The sequence below is a fragment of the Sturnira hondurensis genome, unplaced genomic scaffold (assembly GCF_014824575.4).
Source record: "Sturnira hondurensis isolate 20B ecotype Veracruz unplaced genomic scaffold, ASM1482457v3 Scaffold0007865, whole genome shotgun sequence".
Lineage (NCBI taxonomy): Eukaryota > Metazoa > Chordata > Mammalia > Chiroptera > Phyllostomidae > Sturnira > Sturnira hondurensis.
In genome coordinates, this window is record NW_028080496.1 from 5,364,111 (window position 1) to 5,381,836 (window position 17,726).

Here is a 17,726-nt window from a genome sequence, read left to right on the forward strand (position 1 = left end):
CAACATAGTGACAGGTGCTCCTTGAATGCTGAACTCAAATGGGAAAAAAGAGTTTTATTTTTTTCCTGATCCTTACAGACTCTGAAAGCTGAGGTGAGTGACAAATTACAGACCTGGTCACCTGCAAGAACAATCGTGGCTTTGCCCAGGCAGTTCTGGTGGCCTCTGAATATTCAAAATACAGGGGGTGAGACCCTGTTCTGCTTGTTGCTCAAATGACATCCCTAAAAATAAATGCCTGTTAATTATATAAAACATGTGTTCCTCTGAATTGTAGGAGGCAATTACAAGACAAATTATCAAGTTATTTCAGTTGACAAAGCTTTTTCTTTCCTGCCGGAAGATGTAACAGCTATTTTGTTTCCATAAAATTTTGTGCCAGGTAAGTAGAAAGTGAGCCCACTAACGGCACTTCAATAGCCACAGGTCATAACCAGTGATCTTCTGTCACTTATTCATGAATTGGTTGAACAAATATTTGTTGTCTCCCTGCTGTGTGGCAGGCAAAATTAAAACTTTATACACCATAGTATTGCCCTTAATAACAATGGCAATAATAGTTATTATACTGAAGATACTTCACACACTATGCTAAAAACTGTCTGTAGATGATCTCATAATGAAGTAGGTACTACACTTATCCCCATTTTGTAGCCAAGGAAACTGAATTTCAGATAAAATAAGTCACTAGCCCAGACTTACCCAAGTTTGCACTGCCATTAAGTATGTAAGTATGTATGTATCTGAACTCCAGCTTGCGCTAATCCAGAATCCTTATTCTGAAATGTCTGTCATTTCTATTTGCCTTTCAGGAGCTGTTTTGTTGGGACTGATCCTAAGTGAAGAAGAAACCATTTTTGCACAGAAATAAGAGTGGAGGTAGAGGTAAGTTCAGGGCTCTCTGGGAGATCAGTAAGAGCAGGCTGCAGGAGTCTAAGAGCTTCATTCACTGTGCACTCCTTAGAAGTGGCAACTCAAAGGCCTGTGACACCGTGGCCCTGGCCCTACCTGGGGGGTCATCCCTAGACAAATCCTGAGTGCTGTTGAGTGAGAGCTATCCAAGGACATGGAAAATGAGGAAGAGACGGCTCTGGATCAGTGGGTTGCAAGCACTCAACATAAGACAATCAAGTGAAAGGAACATGAATCTTAGGTACCTGCAGAATTGGGCGGGTCCCCCCAGAAGTGGGTGGGCTCCCGAAGAAGTGGGCGGGTCCCCGCAGAAGTGGGCAGGTCCCCACAGAAGTGGGTGGTGAGCAGTGGGAAGATTATCAATGCACTAGGATCTCTGGACCTTTTCCTGAGGTTGGTGAAGGAGCCATTAAACTGTTCAAGCAAGGAGAAGCAACGTAACCAGATCATGGGAATGGAGGTGGTGACGACAGATTGAAGGGACTGATACCAGGCATGAAAGAGGACCAGGACCTTGCGCTTAAGGCAGCAGATGTATGTACAAAAAGAACAGACATTCCTAGAAGGAGTAAGGAAGTAAAATCTCTGTGAGTTGGAGACTAAATAGACTTAGGGGCTTGAGGAGGAGGAGGTCACATATAACGCCTGGGTTTCCGGATCAAGTGAACACACAGTATGATGGTGCTTTTCCCCAAGGCAAAGAACATAGGAAGAGATGCAGACTCAAAAGTTTTGTTTAAGTTTTGCTTTCTTTGAGCTGGAGTGGTTAGACTTGATCTTGTTCACCCCGTGCTACACGGATTCCTGTGTCTGTGTCTTCCTCAGCGAATTGTGTGGTGTGCGTGGGATTGAAATCAGGCTCTTCACATCTCCCTAGTACCTTTTCCGATGAATTCTTGTCTGAGCCAAATCCAAGGTTAATTGAATTCACGCAAACGTGTGTTTCCATCCCTTCTTGCTCAGAAAGAGGCTGTTCACGGCCACATTACTATGCTCCTCACACACCTTCCCCTTCATTCCCCTCCATTCCTTGGTCTCATTTCAGTTCCTCTGTAAATTAATTGGGCCCCTTGTTCATGAGGTCACCTCCCTCAATCTCAAACACACCTCCCCTGGCCGGTCCTGCTCCTCGTGACCGACCCATCCCTGTGTTTCTGGCTCAGCTTTCCAGCCTGAAGCTGCTGTTTTCCATTCCTGACATCAGGGTCTTGTTCCTGCTTCTCAGCAGTGAGACCTCTGCATTATTTATACCACTGCCACAGGAAAGTGGAGGCGAGGCTGGAGCCGGGAAGAGGCACATTCTGGGGCACGTGCTGGAAACCCAAAACAGCAACGCTTCCAATTACACCGACCAAGGCTTGCGAAAGCCCTGGAGATTCCAGCTTGTGTACAATATTTTGCAGTCAGCATTCGGCCCGAGCTCCCGGGTGGAGCAAATCAGCATCTCTATGAAGGGAATGGTATTAGCAGCATATTCAATTATTCTCTGAGAGGCCTGTTCATGAGATTCATTTCCCAGCCACGGCTGAGGCTGGCCACGGGGGCAGCTGCAGAATGGATTCCTGTAACTACCTGAAAGGGGAGTGCGTGCTCTGCTCCCTTTCCTAACGTGAGGGACTTATACTCAAATTGGGCCATTATGGGCCAAAGTTCCAACATGGCCTTAGAGAAGCAGCCTTTGCTTACAAAGGAATTCTGACCCCTTCCCAGGGCTCACTGGAGTGCAGATTTTCACATTAAACTCTGTGGAGTTTAATGTGTGACTAACCCCAGTGGGAACCTCGATTATGTTAGGGAACACCGGAGAAGGTTTTCTGCCCTCCCGGTGTTATGCATTGTAAGACGTCCTTCTTCCCAACATATTTCAATCACATCGAAAGTACCCGTGTAGCCCCAGTTGGGGGGCTCAGTTAGTTGGAGTATTGTCCCGTACTCCAAAGGACTGTGGGCTTGACTCTGTCAGGGTACATGCCTAGAGTGCAGGTTTGATTCCCAGTCGGGGAAAATATGGGAGTCATCTTGATGGTTTTCTCTTGCATCGATGTCTCTCTGTCCGTCTCTCTCTCTCGTATGCTCTCTACTCCTCCCTCTCTAAAACCAATGAACATGTCCTTGGGTGAAGATTTAAAAAAAGAGAGAAAAGTAAGGCGCAGCTAAAATAAATGCTGCATAAGAAGACCTCGTAGGGTAGGCTTTAGGAGGGGACACGTCACCCATTCTGCCCCCTCCATTTGTACCTCTTTGAAAAGAAGTTGATTAACTAAAACCTTCTGCCAGAGGGACAAAATAAGACCAGGGAAATCACTTAAGTAGCTTAAAATTCTGTCTCATTTGACCCCAGAGAAAGACAAGACAGAAATCTGCCCACCCTGCGCCTTGGCAGAAAGCGGCCCAGTTTGGGTGACTTGGAGACAGAAATCAATGAGCTCTTCAAAGAGCCTTCCTTTCCCCGCACACTCTCACACAGGGAGGGCCAAGAGGGTGGGGACCCACACCTGTTCTGATTCCGAAGCCCAGATGCTTTGCAGTGGCACAGGGGCCAAGGTCAGCTGCAACATAGCAGCTCAGAAAAAGGCTGTTGGCCCTGCTTCCCGGGAGCCCCCGAGCTTCCTTCCAGTCTCCCAGGCTATGCCTGACGGGCCCTCTGGCTCCCTGCCTCCTGGCCCTCCTTGCCCACCAAGTGCAGCTTATTCGATGCCTCTTACTAGCTAATCATTGAGCCTGTCTGCTTCTCTGGGCTTCTCTGCTTGCATGGCTTTTCTCTGGCTGGACCCAGATAGATCTTATTTGGCAGTCTTTTAGGTCTATTCTATGAAAGATGTCTCCTTTGGCCTAAACTGCATGTCTCTATGAGGTCCACCTCATTTGGGACATCCCCCTCTGTCTCCTAGTTACATTTCAAAGCTCAGTGACTTTGCTTTAATTTATTGATATTTAATTCTCCACATTTAGGTATATGTGCACCTTTGGTGAAATGCACAGATCTTGCACGCACAGATCAATGAGTTTTGGTGTAACTGGCTCTTTAATCAAAATATAGAACAACATTTCCACTGACCCGGAAAGCTCCCTCCTGGCCCCAATTACTTACTCTCTTCTAGAGGCAAACACTGTCCTGAATTTATGTCTTCACGGATTTCCTGGTCTTGAACTTTACACATGGACTTTGTCCTCTTTAGTGTCCACCGCACTTCACTCAGCATGTTTCTGAAACCCATCCATGCTGCTGAGTATATTGGTGCTTTTCTATTGGTGGTGTCATTTTAATTTTTATTGTTCGCTAGTGTTCCAATGTACAAATATATCCATATTGACCATGTGTCTGGGCTTTTGGATTCAACATCTGGAGTAGGTTTCCTGAGCCACTCACAAACAAAAGAGACAAAGTTGGGGTTCAAAGAGAACAGGAAAGGGACCATGGGGTCAGTGTGATATCAGCCGAGTCTCTCCCACCAGCTAATGAAAAGCTTCCTTTTGTTTATCTTATCCAGTGACCCCGAGCATAGAAGGCTCGCCAGAACTCCAGTTTCACAGGCGGAAGATCAAAAGATCCTTGCCAGGCCTGTAGACCCTCTGAGCAAAGTATAATTCTCAGCCTTCCTGTAACAAAAGCCAAGTAGAACTCTTATTCATCCTCCAAGTCCAGCTCAAATGGCACCTTCAGTCTCTAGATTTTCCATAAGCTTCAGGGGAAATGACTCAACAAGTCATATGAGTCTTTGTTACAGTTTTTACCATTTGCACTCACTGGTTTCTTTGTAGATACGACTCCACTTTCTTACCAGACTAAACTATGGATTCCTCAAAGAAAAGGACAAGCTGTTTAAAATTAAAAACTGGATCTGCACCCCTAGAACCTAGCACAATGGTTACACACACATGGTGTAAATAAGTGGACAGATGGATGCCTGTCCAGAGGGTGAGTGGATGGATGGATGGATGGATGGATGGATGGAATGTGATGTGGGCATGGGATAGAGGGATGGATGGATGGGTGGATGGATAAAAGGGTGGATGAATGGTCAGTCGGATGGATGGAGGAAAGACTATGTCGATTTTGCTGTACTGCTTATTATCTGGTCTTTGTCAAACCTGTCTCACATTCCCATTGGCCCTGGAGTTTATATCATTCTATCCACAAACAGACTAACGCCTGAGTCCCACCTCGAACAGGTGGAACCTCCAAGCTACCAGAAGTGGCTTCCCACTGCTTCAGGAGATATTTTCCTAAGAATCCGAGGTTGTGCAGAATCATAGTTCACTTGTAACTGTGTAGCCCAAGGGTCAATCCTGGCACAGCAGAAACCTTCCCAGAACAGAACAGGTCTGAGTATACAGTGAGTGGCAAGGCTCTGCCATCAGCAGGCAGCTGGTTAAGCACAGCCTCGTCATTAACGGAAACGCAACACTGAGCCTATCAGAGAATCTGTAACGCTGTGAACAGCATTTAGTGCTCAGCTGTTTCTTGCCCACCTCTCAGATGGTCCCAGCAGGAAACAAGTCTGTGGCTGTCATGTTTATACTTAATTCATGTTTGTTTCTATTTTTAACAAGGGTTTCACCTGTCACACTTTAAAACAAATGTTCTGCTCTTCAATAAAAGGTTGTCAGAGCAGAGAAGAATCCTGTTTGTCATGAGCTGAGTGTGTGTGTTTAAACGTGTGCCCGGTGGGCACCTCTTCTCCCAGAGGCTAAGGCTTCCTGCTCACAGAGCACACACTCTCCAGGCCGTGACCGTGAGACTGGGGCTCTGCTCTGCGGGCCATGAACTTGCTTCTGGAGGGGAGAAAGCATGGCCTACAGTACCTCTCGGATGGGAGGGTAAGGGGCTGCACGACCTGACCAAGTGTAGAATGAGGATTCTTCAGGGAAAAGGACGTGCTTTGGTCTCTGTACCATGCACAGCTGACTGGATAAGTCTGAAGTGTTCAAATCCTGCGAATTCCAAAGACAGGTCTGGTCCCCAGGAGAGGACCTTGACATCCTTCAACTACTCCACTGGATGAGAATGTCTTTACCTGGGGCCTTGGGCCACGACACACAGTTGACATTGACCTGTGATTTATGATGGGGGTCTTGGGCCACAAAGTGTCCGTCTGACCCCTGAAGGGGCTGGAGCCTGAGTAAACAAGATGAGCCATGTGGGGTGTCTACAAACTCACCCCCAAAAGAAATCCTGGATACCGGTGCTCCTCTCAGCAGGCTTTCCGGGCTGGCCCCACTCTACACATCATCACACGTCATCGCACGTCATTGCACGTCATCACACATCACTGCAGAGAGCTAAGCACTGTCTACACAATGCACTGGGGGCCATCACCTGGAGACCTGGGTTCCTCTCACCTCTGCTGACTTTAATTTGCACCCTGTCACTGTAATAAACAGCAACTGGGAGCGTGAGTGCTATTCTGAGTTCTGTGACTCTTTTCTAGGGAGTCCCTGGACCTGAGGAGAGTCTTGGGGACACCCAACACACCTCCCCAAAGAGTAGCGCTGGAGGAAGACAGGTCTGTAGGAGAGAAAAACTGGTCAGCACTGACTCCCAACTCCAGGGAAATCACTTGACCGCAGAATCATTTTGAGATTTAAATGACATCCTATATTAAATATTGATCCAGTGTTTCAGTAGCTACTCACTGAACACGCCACGTTACATAGGATCAAAAGGCGCTTAATGGTAGAGGAGACTGAGTTGGCTCACCTGTGAGCTCCTCCGTGTTACTTCAAGTTCCTTTGCACTCAAAATTTGGGCCTAGGAGCCTCCACAATTTTGCAGACAGACATGCACAGTCTGTAGTCAGTACACAACGGTTTCAATGCCATCATTTGGCTACCATCGTGTCCCTTCTTCTCTTGAACCTAAGCCTCTGGTTTCAGATCCTCTGTTCTTCATCCATTGCACAGTTGCTACAGGCTTGGGTGAAAAACTAACACATGAAATATGTCCGGGACATTGCCAGAACCATCTTCAGAATTTAGTAAGACACCCCTCCTGATTTTTTAGTCAACACACGTGGGTGTGGGACCAGCCTGTGCCGTGTCTCTGGCCCTCCTGTCAGTCCCAATGTGCGTCTTCTATACACTCCTAGTTAGGAAACTCCTGCGCAGCTAGACCTCAGGAGGTTCTCCGTGCTGGCTGCTCCGTGGTTGAGTTGTGACTGGGATGTGGGCGTGGGGCGAGGCAAGCACAGCGTGTACCTACTCTGCCCTCTAGACCGGAAGCCGCACAGATGAGACTTGAACCAAAGGGCTGCTGTTGTTGTGGGTTACATTGTGTCCCTATCCCACAAAACTGCTGAAGCTCTAATTCCCAGTGCCTGTGAAAGGGACTGTATTTTTTGGAAATACAGTCTTTGTGCATGTCACCAAATCAAGATGGGACTATCCTGAATTAGAGTGGGCACGAGTCCAGTGACTTCTGTCCTTCCAAAGAGAGGGACATTAGCACACAGACACACACAGTGGGAAGAGACAATAAAGCATTCTTCCCTGGAGCCTTCAGAGAGATCATGACCTGCTGACACCTTAATTTAGACTCCAAGCCTTCAGAAATTTGAGAAAATACATTTCTGTTCTTTGAAGCCCCCCTCACTCCAATTGTGGCGCTGTTTTACAGCAGCCCTAAGACATGACTCCAGCCCCCATCGGAGCCGGTCACACACAGGTCTTTGGCTTACATCTGGTTTTCCAGCCTTAACAAAAGTACTCTACCTCCTGGAAGGTGGAAGGAACCAGCGAAGAATGAGGAGGCAGAAGGAAGTGACTCACCGAAGGCCTGTGGCCGATGCTGTTCAGGTAGTAGAGGAGGCCTTTGGTGTGGTAAATGGTGGGCTGGAGCTGAGCGCTGGGAGCGAGCCACTGTCTGTTCAAGTCCTCCCCTCGCAATGAGCACCTGTGACTGCAGGGACAAAGGACAAGCAAATAAGCACTCACTTATTAAGCACTCACTCAATTATTCCCAAGAGAATAACTTGGGAACATTAGTATCAACAAGACACCCACTTAAACCAATGAAGCCAACTTCCCTCTGACATCGGCCCAGGTGGCTTCAACTGCAGGTGTCATGAAAGCTGCAGATCTGTCCTCTAAACTTCCACAGAGGTGCTTACTCTCACAGCCCCCAAAGAATGGGAAACCTTATTCAACTCGGCACTGGGCTACCAAAGTGTTGAGATGAAGTTTGGGAAATATAGTTCCTCATTCTGTAGATGCACAGAAAATGTGTTTTGTAAATGTATCTAGACTCTGGGACCTTCAATTCTACAAACAGAGCTCAATCTATTATGCTGGGTGGGTGAGACAGGATATTTCCAGCTGGCCCTACAACTCCACCAGGTAGGTATTCCTGCACCCCATGAAGAGACTGAAGCTTAAAACACAGACTGGAAGGCCCAAGATCATATCACGAAGAGCTAAGGTTTATCTCCAGGTCTGTTTGCCTCTGCAAGGTAGAAGGCTCTTTCTCCTATCACTCTGCTTCCTCTCGTCCTCACAGAGCACCGAGAAAGGCGGACATTTACCCAGAGAACCAGAATCTCATGGAATATTAGTGCTAGAAATAGGCTCAAAATCACCCATTCCCTCATTTGGGAAACAGACGCTCATCATCAAGAGCAGCAAGTTGTTTCACAGAGGTGACAGCTGGTCAGTGGGGGCACGGGCTGCAATTTGGAGGGAAGGAAATGGAGGTGCTGAGCCACAGGGAAGGTCACCCCAAGAGCCCATATCACCAGGTCCACCCGTACAGCCCACAGTGGGGGAGGCTCCTGACAGTCCTGCTAAGACGTCCTTGACTCACTAGGGCGGATGAGCAGGGGGCCGCGGATTGGGAAAAGCCGTGGAGCCTCTGCGACTTCTAGTCCTGCCCCACTTCCTGCCACCTGGTCTGTCCACAATCCAGCCCTGCACACTGCTCAGAGTTCCCTTTGAGCAACGGTGTCTGCTACCTCAGGACTCTCCTAGGCTCCATCCACTCCCACTTCATCAGCTCTGCAGAGAAACTGTCCCTGACCCCTAGGCCACCACATTCCACTCAGGATGCCGCAAAAGCATCCAGAGGTTCCCTCCGAGTTCATAGCAAACCACTGTGAATGGGCCTTACCTCGCTATCTAGGTATCTTTTTATCATCCATCCATCTTGGCAAGAGCTCTTTTTTAAAAAAGATTTTATTTATTTAGAGGGGGAAGGGAGGGAGAAAGAGAGACAAACATGGATGTGTGAGAGATACGCCCATCAGTTGCCTCTGGCACACCCACTACCAGAGACCTGGCCTGCAACCCAGGCATGTGCCCTGACTGGGAATCGAACCAGCAACCCTTTGGTGTGCAGGCCAGCACTCAATTCACTGAGCCACAGCAGCCAATGCTATTTTTGCAACTCTTGTCTTCCCTGTTCAGCCATGAGCTTCCCGGAGACAGGAACAGTTCTTTGTGACCATCAAAACCCTTGTACACTGAATGTGTTGGGGCTGGTATTTAGCAAATAGTCTGGAACAAATAACTGCATTAGCATTTATATGTAGAATCAGATATATTTCCTGTTTTTTAAATATCCGTTTCAATAAATCTTAGAGGTGGAAGAAAAAAAGTTCAGCTTCGCTCCTCCTTTTACCACCTTTTTCATCTTCATGTTTCTGGAATTATCTTTAAATATTAGTTTCCTGCTGCTTGTCAGCTCTATAAATGAAAAAATCTTTAGATTAATCATGGATGACGATGACACCATTAAAATATTTTGACTTGAGAAAATGGTAGGGCTTTGTGCATATGCCTCTCTGACTTTTTTCCCTGTTCCTCCCTTGCTTTATCCACCTCTTCCTGGTTTTATCATCAGTGACATCTAGAAACAGGGTGTATCTGGTCTGTCAAGCGACGGAGGATGCGGCAAAACTTGATGCAGACCTTGAATGCAGACAGGTGCAGGAAGACGCAGGCGTCCCAGACCTGCTCCTGAGCGTGACTGCTGTGCTTCAGCAATTTCTCTTCTCAAATCCAGGTACTCTCAGGCACAGCCTCTGAGCACCCCTCAACTCTCTTTAAAATGCTCTGTTTCCCCTTGCCTTGACCTGGATTTGTACCAACACTGGGGACGTGTTTCTTCTTTGTCACATCAAAAAGTGGTGACATCCTTTGAGGCCCCTTAAAAGCATGTGCAGGTGCCCACAAGAATGCGGGCCTTGCATGTGTCCAGGGCAGGCGGTTCCACATGCCCGCCTCCTCTCTCCCTAAGCTCCCTGGGAAACAAGGTCAAGGCAGTGCCCGCACAGCAGAAACACCATCCTAGATCACAAGGCCCCAGAATTAAAACAAAAGTTTGTGCTACAATCAGAATAAGCTCAAGTTTTGGTAAAACGGATCTAATGTTCTGTCATTATGAATCGGACATGGGGACTCTTTTTTTTTTAATCCCCACCGTATGATGTGTTATTGATTTTGGGAAGAGAGGAAGGGGAAGAAAGAGACAGAGACAGAGAAACATCGACAGGCTTCCTGTAGATGCCCGACCAGGGATCAAACCCACCACCTCTTAGATGATGCTTCAACCAACTGAGCACCTGACCAGGGCTGTGGGGCTCTTTGAAAGTTAATATTCTGCCCTAGCTGGTGTAGCTCAGTGGGTTGAGCGTGGGCCTGCGAACCACACGATCGCGGTTCAATTCCCAGTCAGGGCACATGCCTGGGTTGCGGCCAGTTCCCAGCAGGGGACACACCAGAGGCAACCATACATTGATATTTCTCTCCTTCTCTCCTTCTCTTCCCCTCTGGAAATAAATAAATAAAATCTTTAAAAAAAAAAGAAAGTTAATATTCTCATAGGTGAAAAAACAGAGGTTTGCTTCACCTGCCTTCTAGGATCACTGTGGAGATGAAAGGAAAGGCTCCTTTAGATCTCTCCACGCAGAAATACCTACAATGCCCTACTTCTGCCTGTGTCCACGCCCATGTCACATCCACACCTATATCACGTGTGCATCCCAGCAGTATCTGTACCTACACTCCCTTCCACAGGAACAATGCTCCCAGATGCAGAGCACCGCCTGGACTACGATTATTGGTTCCTTACTTCACTCTAATGATTTCCCCCATGAGGAGTAATCACAGAGCTACACACAGGCTGATGGAAAGGGAGAAGAATCCTGACTAGGGACCCAGACAAAAGGCCGTGGTCAGTTTTAAGCACCACTTGACTTGAGGACAGTGAAGGGTAGAGCAATGGGACCACAGAGCAAAAAAACAAAACCAAATGGTGTCCATCTAAAAAATTGCAAAGGAATAAACCAATATAAATTGTCGATTGGATTTCGGGCTGTTAAACGGTGCAAAGGGAAGGATGAAATCTAAGATAACCTAAGTAGCTGAATCTGGAGAGAAGCTGGGCAGACGTGAGACCTAGGGGAGCTGTTAGTTTGCGGTGAACCATGTCTGGTCTGCAGCCCTTGGGCACAGAGGCCGTGTGGCCTGAGGAATCTCAGACGTCTGTGCTTGCATTCCGGGCCCCACGTGTGGCTGGTGTTTTCAGCATGTGCCTATGCATTCCGCCAGTCCCTCTGTCTTTGGAATTGCAGATTACTATAATGGGCACTACACCTACCTCGAGTGCTTTTCCTTTTAAAGCGAATTCATTTGCCTCCAATCCCCAAGTCCATTTGCCATTTTGTGTAAATAATACCAGAGATGCATGCAGTTGGAGGAACTGCTGCTGCTCTTCCCAGGGACTGGTTTTAAGCATTGGAAGAGAAAATGCAGCGCATCTTGTTATCTGCTGTAGCATTTCTGAAATGACAGCTGCTCCCGACACATGAAGAGAATTAGCAGATGGACAGCCATGACTGGCTGGCAACAAATGCAGTGCCTCTAATTTCTGAAAAAGAGGTCATCCTTCAAATAGTTTGAAGTCCTGCTTTGCTTATAAAAAATAAAATGGTAAGTACTCCTATTTTTTTCCCACTGAAAACTGCAAACTTATGGGGTGCGGGGGGAGCAGGGAATGCACTTCCTTATGGTTTTTGTAGGTGGCATCATTTGATGTCACTAGTCAGCATTTAAAAATTTAAAAAAAGCTTTAGTTTGCAGGGAAGGGGGCAGGGGGAGGTGGAAGAGGATAAAGGGGGGATAAATAGTGACAGAAGGAGACTTGACTTGGGGTGGTGAACACACAATACAGTGTACAGGTGATGTGTTAAAGAACTGTACCCCTGAAACCTATAAAATTGTATTAATGTCACCCCAATAATTTCAATACAAATATAGGAGGGAAGGAAAATAAAAACGTCATCCTTTGGCAAACAGCACAGTAACTGTTGCACAGCGCCATCGGCGGACACTAACATTAGAGGATGAAGGTGTGATGAGTGACAGAATATCGACATTACTCAGAGCATCTCTCCAGGAGATACTTACCAATGCCAAAGGGAAACACAGTCACTTTGTGGGGAAGAAACAGGGCAGATACCACCTTAACCAAGTTCCCATCCCTGCCAGAGACACGGCAGGAGTATGCGCACAGCCACAGGGCGCCGAGAAGGGCACGGCACAACCCACGGTGCCCTCGACAGAAACCCGCAATCTGAACTGAACCACAAAGATACACTCAACAAATCCAAAGTAAGGTACATTCTCCAAAGAGCAGGCCAACGCTTATCAAACACATCAAGATCAAGAAAAATAAACAAAAAGACTGAGGAAGTATTTTAGATTGAAGGAGACTGGGGAGGCATGACTACCAAATGCATAGCTGCAACTGTGGAGGAAAATGGTATTATTGGCACAACTGGCAAAATCTGAATAATGTCTGCAGAGTAATTAATACCAGTGTTGCTAATTTAACTTCCTGGCATTGACCATTATGCTGTGGACATGTAACATGTGAGCATCTGGGGAGGCTAAGAGAGACACATAACTTTTTTACAATTATTACAATTTTTTGATGCATAAATTATTTCAAAATAAACACTTAAAAGATTTTTATAAGTTACAATTTTAAAGGGGAAACATTCCACAATTAATGAAAGAACAACATATATAAGAATTGGAAAAACTCAGAAATAATGTAACAACTCACAAAATGATTAGAAAATAAATTATCCTTTAGTTAATAAAACCCAAGCTGGAAGAACTCAAGAGAAAAATATGAAAAGAAAAACATTTTTTAATCCTAAGGAAATAACAGAAATAAAAAGGATTCAAGAGAAAGTGACAAATATTGATGATAGGCAAACAACTTCCAACCTGCTAATAAAGAAAAACAAAGCCAAAGATCAGAATAAATGCTAAAACCTACATTAAGAAAACACTCATAAAATATTCTAACAATTCAAAGCTATATATTAAAATAGTTATGTATCTGAGAATATTGATCCAGAGCAACCAACACTGAGACATAATCTAATAATAATCGTGGATTTTAAAGAAAAAAAATTCACTGGGAATCTAGGCAATAAAAGCATGTGCCTTAAAAAGGAATAATTATACTAACACTTTTGAACAGCAATGCTTCCCATGACAGAAGAGTGATACTCAAAGTATTAAATAAGACATTTAAAGAAAGAAAGTAACTAGACACAGATTTTGCATGCAGCAAAACTGATCTTCACGTACAAACAGGGAGAGACACACTGCTACCCATATTCAAGAACCCAGGAAATAGAATTCCCATGAGCCTAGCCTTAACAGTACATCACAGAAAAACTCAGACAAAGAAAATGACCAGAGAGATATGGATGTTTTCGCTTTTTTAGAAAAGCAGCCTGAGGATATTCCTGCCACAGAACTGACCTTACAGTGTGATCACAGTTCTCCACATCAGGCGGTCAGCCCTGTGGAGACAAGACTACGTACGTCTCATCCCATCTCTCAGTCCCCAGAGCCTGGAAGAGCACCTGACCCACTGAAGCTATTTAATAAATGCAGAGTAACATCAATAAAGTGCCATTCAGTTATGTAATCTGAGATGGCCTAAATGAAGTGTCCCTGTAAATGTTTATTAAATGAAAATCAACAGCAAAGCAACAGTTTTTAGACTTCAAATGCTTTCTGCCACCACAAAAGCAAAACCACATTATTCTCAATGTGTATGTTTCCCTTAGTCGTCATGGCTGTGATGTAAAATAAAATGCATAATTATTATATGTATTAACTAGTGACAGAGTCTACACCAGCATGTGACAAACAAATGAGGTCCACTTTTATCTTTTTGTTTCAGGTCAGATGACTACAAAAAAACTATAGTGCCTCCTCCTCACCATTATCACCATCGTCAGCATCCTCATCATCACCATGACAGACTTCATTCATGGAGTCCCTATTTTGTACCAGTCTTTTGCTAATGGCTTATAGGTATTATCCCCATTAATCTCCACAATAATCCTATAGACATTTGTTATTATAATTCCCGATTTCCAGATGAGGAATTAAAGGTTTAGAGACATTAACTAATCTGTTTAAAAACACACAGGTAGATTAGCTTCTGAGTCGAGAACACACTAAGAAACAGTTACTATAAGAAGCCCCGAAGTCTTCACCACCACATCAGCACATTAGTCCAATGCCCACAGGGGCAAAGTCTGGGGAAGAAACCTTCAGAAACGGACGGCCTCCGCCTCCCACAGCTACACGCTCCCATGTGTCTTAGCTTCTTTCTGAACTGCACATTGAACTTGGAGTTAGACATTGTTTAAAGAAAGAATTTTACTGCTTAATATTTTAATAAGTGATGGCTTGTGAGTCTAATGCCATGACTTGATCACTAGCTTTAGAGCTATTTCGGCATTTTAGTCTCCAGGTTTCTCACATGTAAAATTAATACTCTCCTTCATACTCGGCAAGTTGGTGTAAGGCATAAAATTATATTCAAAAGACAGGAGTGGTGTGTAAGAAGAAATACTATTGATTAATTCACCAAGTATTTATTGCTACAACTACTATACGTCAGACACTGTTTTTATTCTGAGTAACACAGTGATGAACAAGCCCTGTGAGAAATTTCCATCTGGGGATTATCATCAAGCAGCTCACGGCAAACACTATGTCCATGTTATTCTGCTAAATTCTCTGCACCAGCCCAGCACTGTGACCCCCAGGTGATAGGCAACTAATGCATCGTTATCCAAGGGATACAAAAACGCAAGTCTCCATTCTACTGCTGCCCGAGTATTTCCTCCCTGGGCAGCCAATATCTAAATTAAAACTCTGACTTTCTTGTTGTACTGTTAACTCAACAGATTTAATTATAGGATATTGATTTTTCCTGATCATCTGCAGGCCTGTGTACGGCTGTGGTCTACTCTGGATTAAAGGTCACTGTACTTTCTTTGTCAGAGAGAAACTTTTGATTAAAAAAATATTCCATGCAAAACTCAAAAGCATTAACAATGAGAAAAAATAAATGCCTTTTTATAACACGCAATGGGAGCTCCATCTTCTTCTCCCTAATGGAAGAGTTGACAAAAGAGCTTACATCTGAGATCTCCCAAAGGAACTCCTAAGGGTCCTTTCGTGGGACCGTAAGACTAAGTCACACCCCAGGTTTCTCTTCCAGAGTGAAAAGAACTCACAGCTCTTTTTGTTCCCCTTTTCTATGCCTCAGAGTGTTCTTTCACAGCAGGGTAATTTTCTCTTATGGGCCAGAAAGCAGGGCAGATATTGACATCGCCCTGATGAGGTGTCTATGGAGAGTAACAGCCCTCCCCTTCCCTGCTGACCAGCAGAGCCAGCCAGGAGGGGACTGACCGCTTCCTCCAGAGGACTGCAGCCTGTTTTCCTCTAGTGCACAGTGCAAACCAGTTGAGAACACAGATGCAGAGAAACATTCGTGCTGATGAGGATTTTGGGTGGCTAGGAGACACACACCCCGTCCCCGGGAAGCAGTAGTGACTTCCAGCCCCATGCTAACTGAAGGAAGGGATGGAACCATCGCCAACCCCCGGAGTGCCTTTTCCTTGAAGTCTTGGTCGGAGAAAGTGAAAAGACAAGAGTGAAAACACGTCCAGTGCTGAAGAGAAAATCAGAAAACAAACTGAGTCCTAGCTGTGGTTTTCACATGTGTTACCACATGATCTTAGGCAAATTCCTTCATTTTGCGTGGCTCAGGGCTGTCACTGGTTTATTTAAAAAAAAAAAGATTAGAAGACATGATCACTATCCAAGCTGTCTTTATCCTTTAAAAATGCATATTCTAGAGAAAGACTAAACAAAACAAAAGAAAAAGAGAGAGAGAGACAAGACAAGAGGAGAGGAAGACAGGGATGTGGGCTATATGCTTTTCTTCTTTGAAACAGATTCATAAAGAGAAAAATTACCCAAGAAGGATCACCTCATTTCTGAAGTATGGTCATTGCCTCCTTACTGGATGTCTCATCTCCTATTTTTTATCGTTGTTCAACTACAGTTGTCTCCATTTCCCCCCGTTGTTCCATCTCCTAGTTCTCATGACATTTCTCTTCCGATGTGACATAATTCCAAAACAACAATAAAAGTCTTCTAGTGGCTTCTCATTACCTAAAGGAGATATATGAACTACCTTGGCTGGCACTCAAGGCCTTCTGCAATCTGGTCTCAGCCCCCCCAAAACCAACCTAACTTCTCACTAATGTACCGCCAACATGAATCCACTGCTATAAGCAAGCCGGATTTCCTGGTCATTCCCAAATTCTCTCAAAGGCAAATGGAACCACGTCTAAAATTCCATCCTTTTCTTCACTCTTCCTTAGTCTACTCATCTTTCAGAAAACTGCCCAAGCTCTGACCCTTGTAGGAGAGTTTGGCTGACTACTCCAATCCATAGCTCACAGCTCATAGTCACCAGAGTCACACTGTGTGCATCCGAGCCCGGTTCTACCACTTGCTATGTGCATTTGACCAAATTACTTAACTTCACCAAGTTTACTATCAGATGAGGACTACTTCTGCCTCTCAATTTCTACCTAAAGGCAATATTGGTATCTAACTCGTGGGATTTCATCTTTTTGATTCTTAGAATTAAGTGACATAACAGCCTGAAGGTACTTAGCAAAATGCTTAGTACATAATTAGTGATCCATAAATGTCTGAATTTTTAAAAAGCAATTCTTCATAGCATCCCCGTTTGCATCATCATCAAACACTGTCCTGAGTTCTCATTTAACTAAACTACATAGTTAGATTACAAATCACTGGAGGATAAACTAATTTTGTATATTCATTGAATCTGCTTCAATCCTCTGCAGCATGCCCTACATTTACTGGCTCTCAATAACCACTTGTTCAAAAGCTTAGAGACGAATTAGACTATCAATACACAGCCGTTTTCCTTTTCTGAGACTTTCAGTAAAGCATATGAAGGAAACGAAAATAAGACAGTGAAAAGCTATACTTACCATGTAATCCTTAAATAGGGTCCATTTCATAGCTGAAGAAAATGCAATTCAAAGTCCATGGAACTATCCACAGTCACATACTCCAAGCAAGGATCTGAACTCTGGTTTTTCACCGAACTGGAAATGGATAGCCTGGAGGAAGTCTGAAACTTTCCTTACCTAAAGCACAATCTTCTAACATCTTCTTTTCTTTCTTAGCATTTGTCCTCATTCTCTCTTGACATACTCCACACCATTTCTTTCAGAAAAGGTTTTGTGTCGGCTTGAATCTTATCACACTACTCTGCAGCCCACTTGTATTGTTCAGCTGAATCTCTCCCCCTCTCTGTCTTTCTCAGGTGCACACACACACAATGGCAGGAATTCAAAAAGGCAAAGGAACAATTTATTAAGCATCATATACAAAGAAGAGCATGCCAACTACTTCTCTCTATTCTCGGTAAGTGGCTGTCCCACTCCTTT

General features: G+C 44.9%; 1 protein-coding gene and 1 long non-coding RNA gene across 3 annotated transcripts in view; one reads left to right on the forward strand and one right to left on the reverse strand.

Annotated features, from left to right (window-relative positions):
• The window catches only part of LOC118991989 (cytosolic carboxypeptidase 4-like), a 305,722-nt gene that overhangs the window by 215,769 nt on the left and 72,227 nt on the right, over window positions 1-17,726 (reverse strand). Inside the window, exon 3 of the mRNA XM_037053669.1 lies at window positions 7,681-7,810. Coding sequence (XP_036909564.1) covers window positions 7,681-7,810 — 130 coding nt within the window. The remainder of the gene's footprint in view (window positions 1-7,680; window positions 7,811-17,726) is intronic.
• On the forward strand, window positions 18-5,747 carry LOC118991991 (uncharacterized). Of its 2 annotated transcripts, none has more exons than XR_005067515.1 (4): window positions 18-187; window positions 278-382; window positions 813-885; window positions 4,404-5,747. It is a non-coding gene; the product is annotated as an uncharacterized LOC118991991 (long non-coding RNA). The 2 variants fall into 2 exon arrangements; XR_005067516.1 differs by having other exon boundaries at window positions 21-93.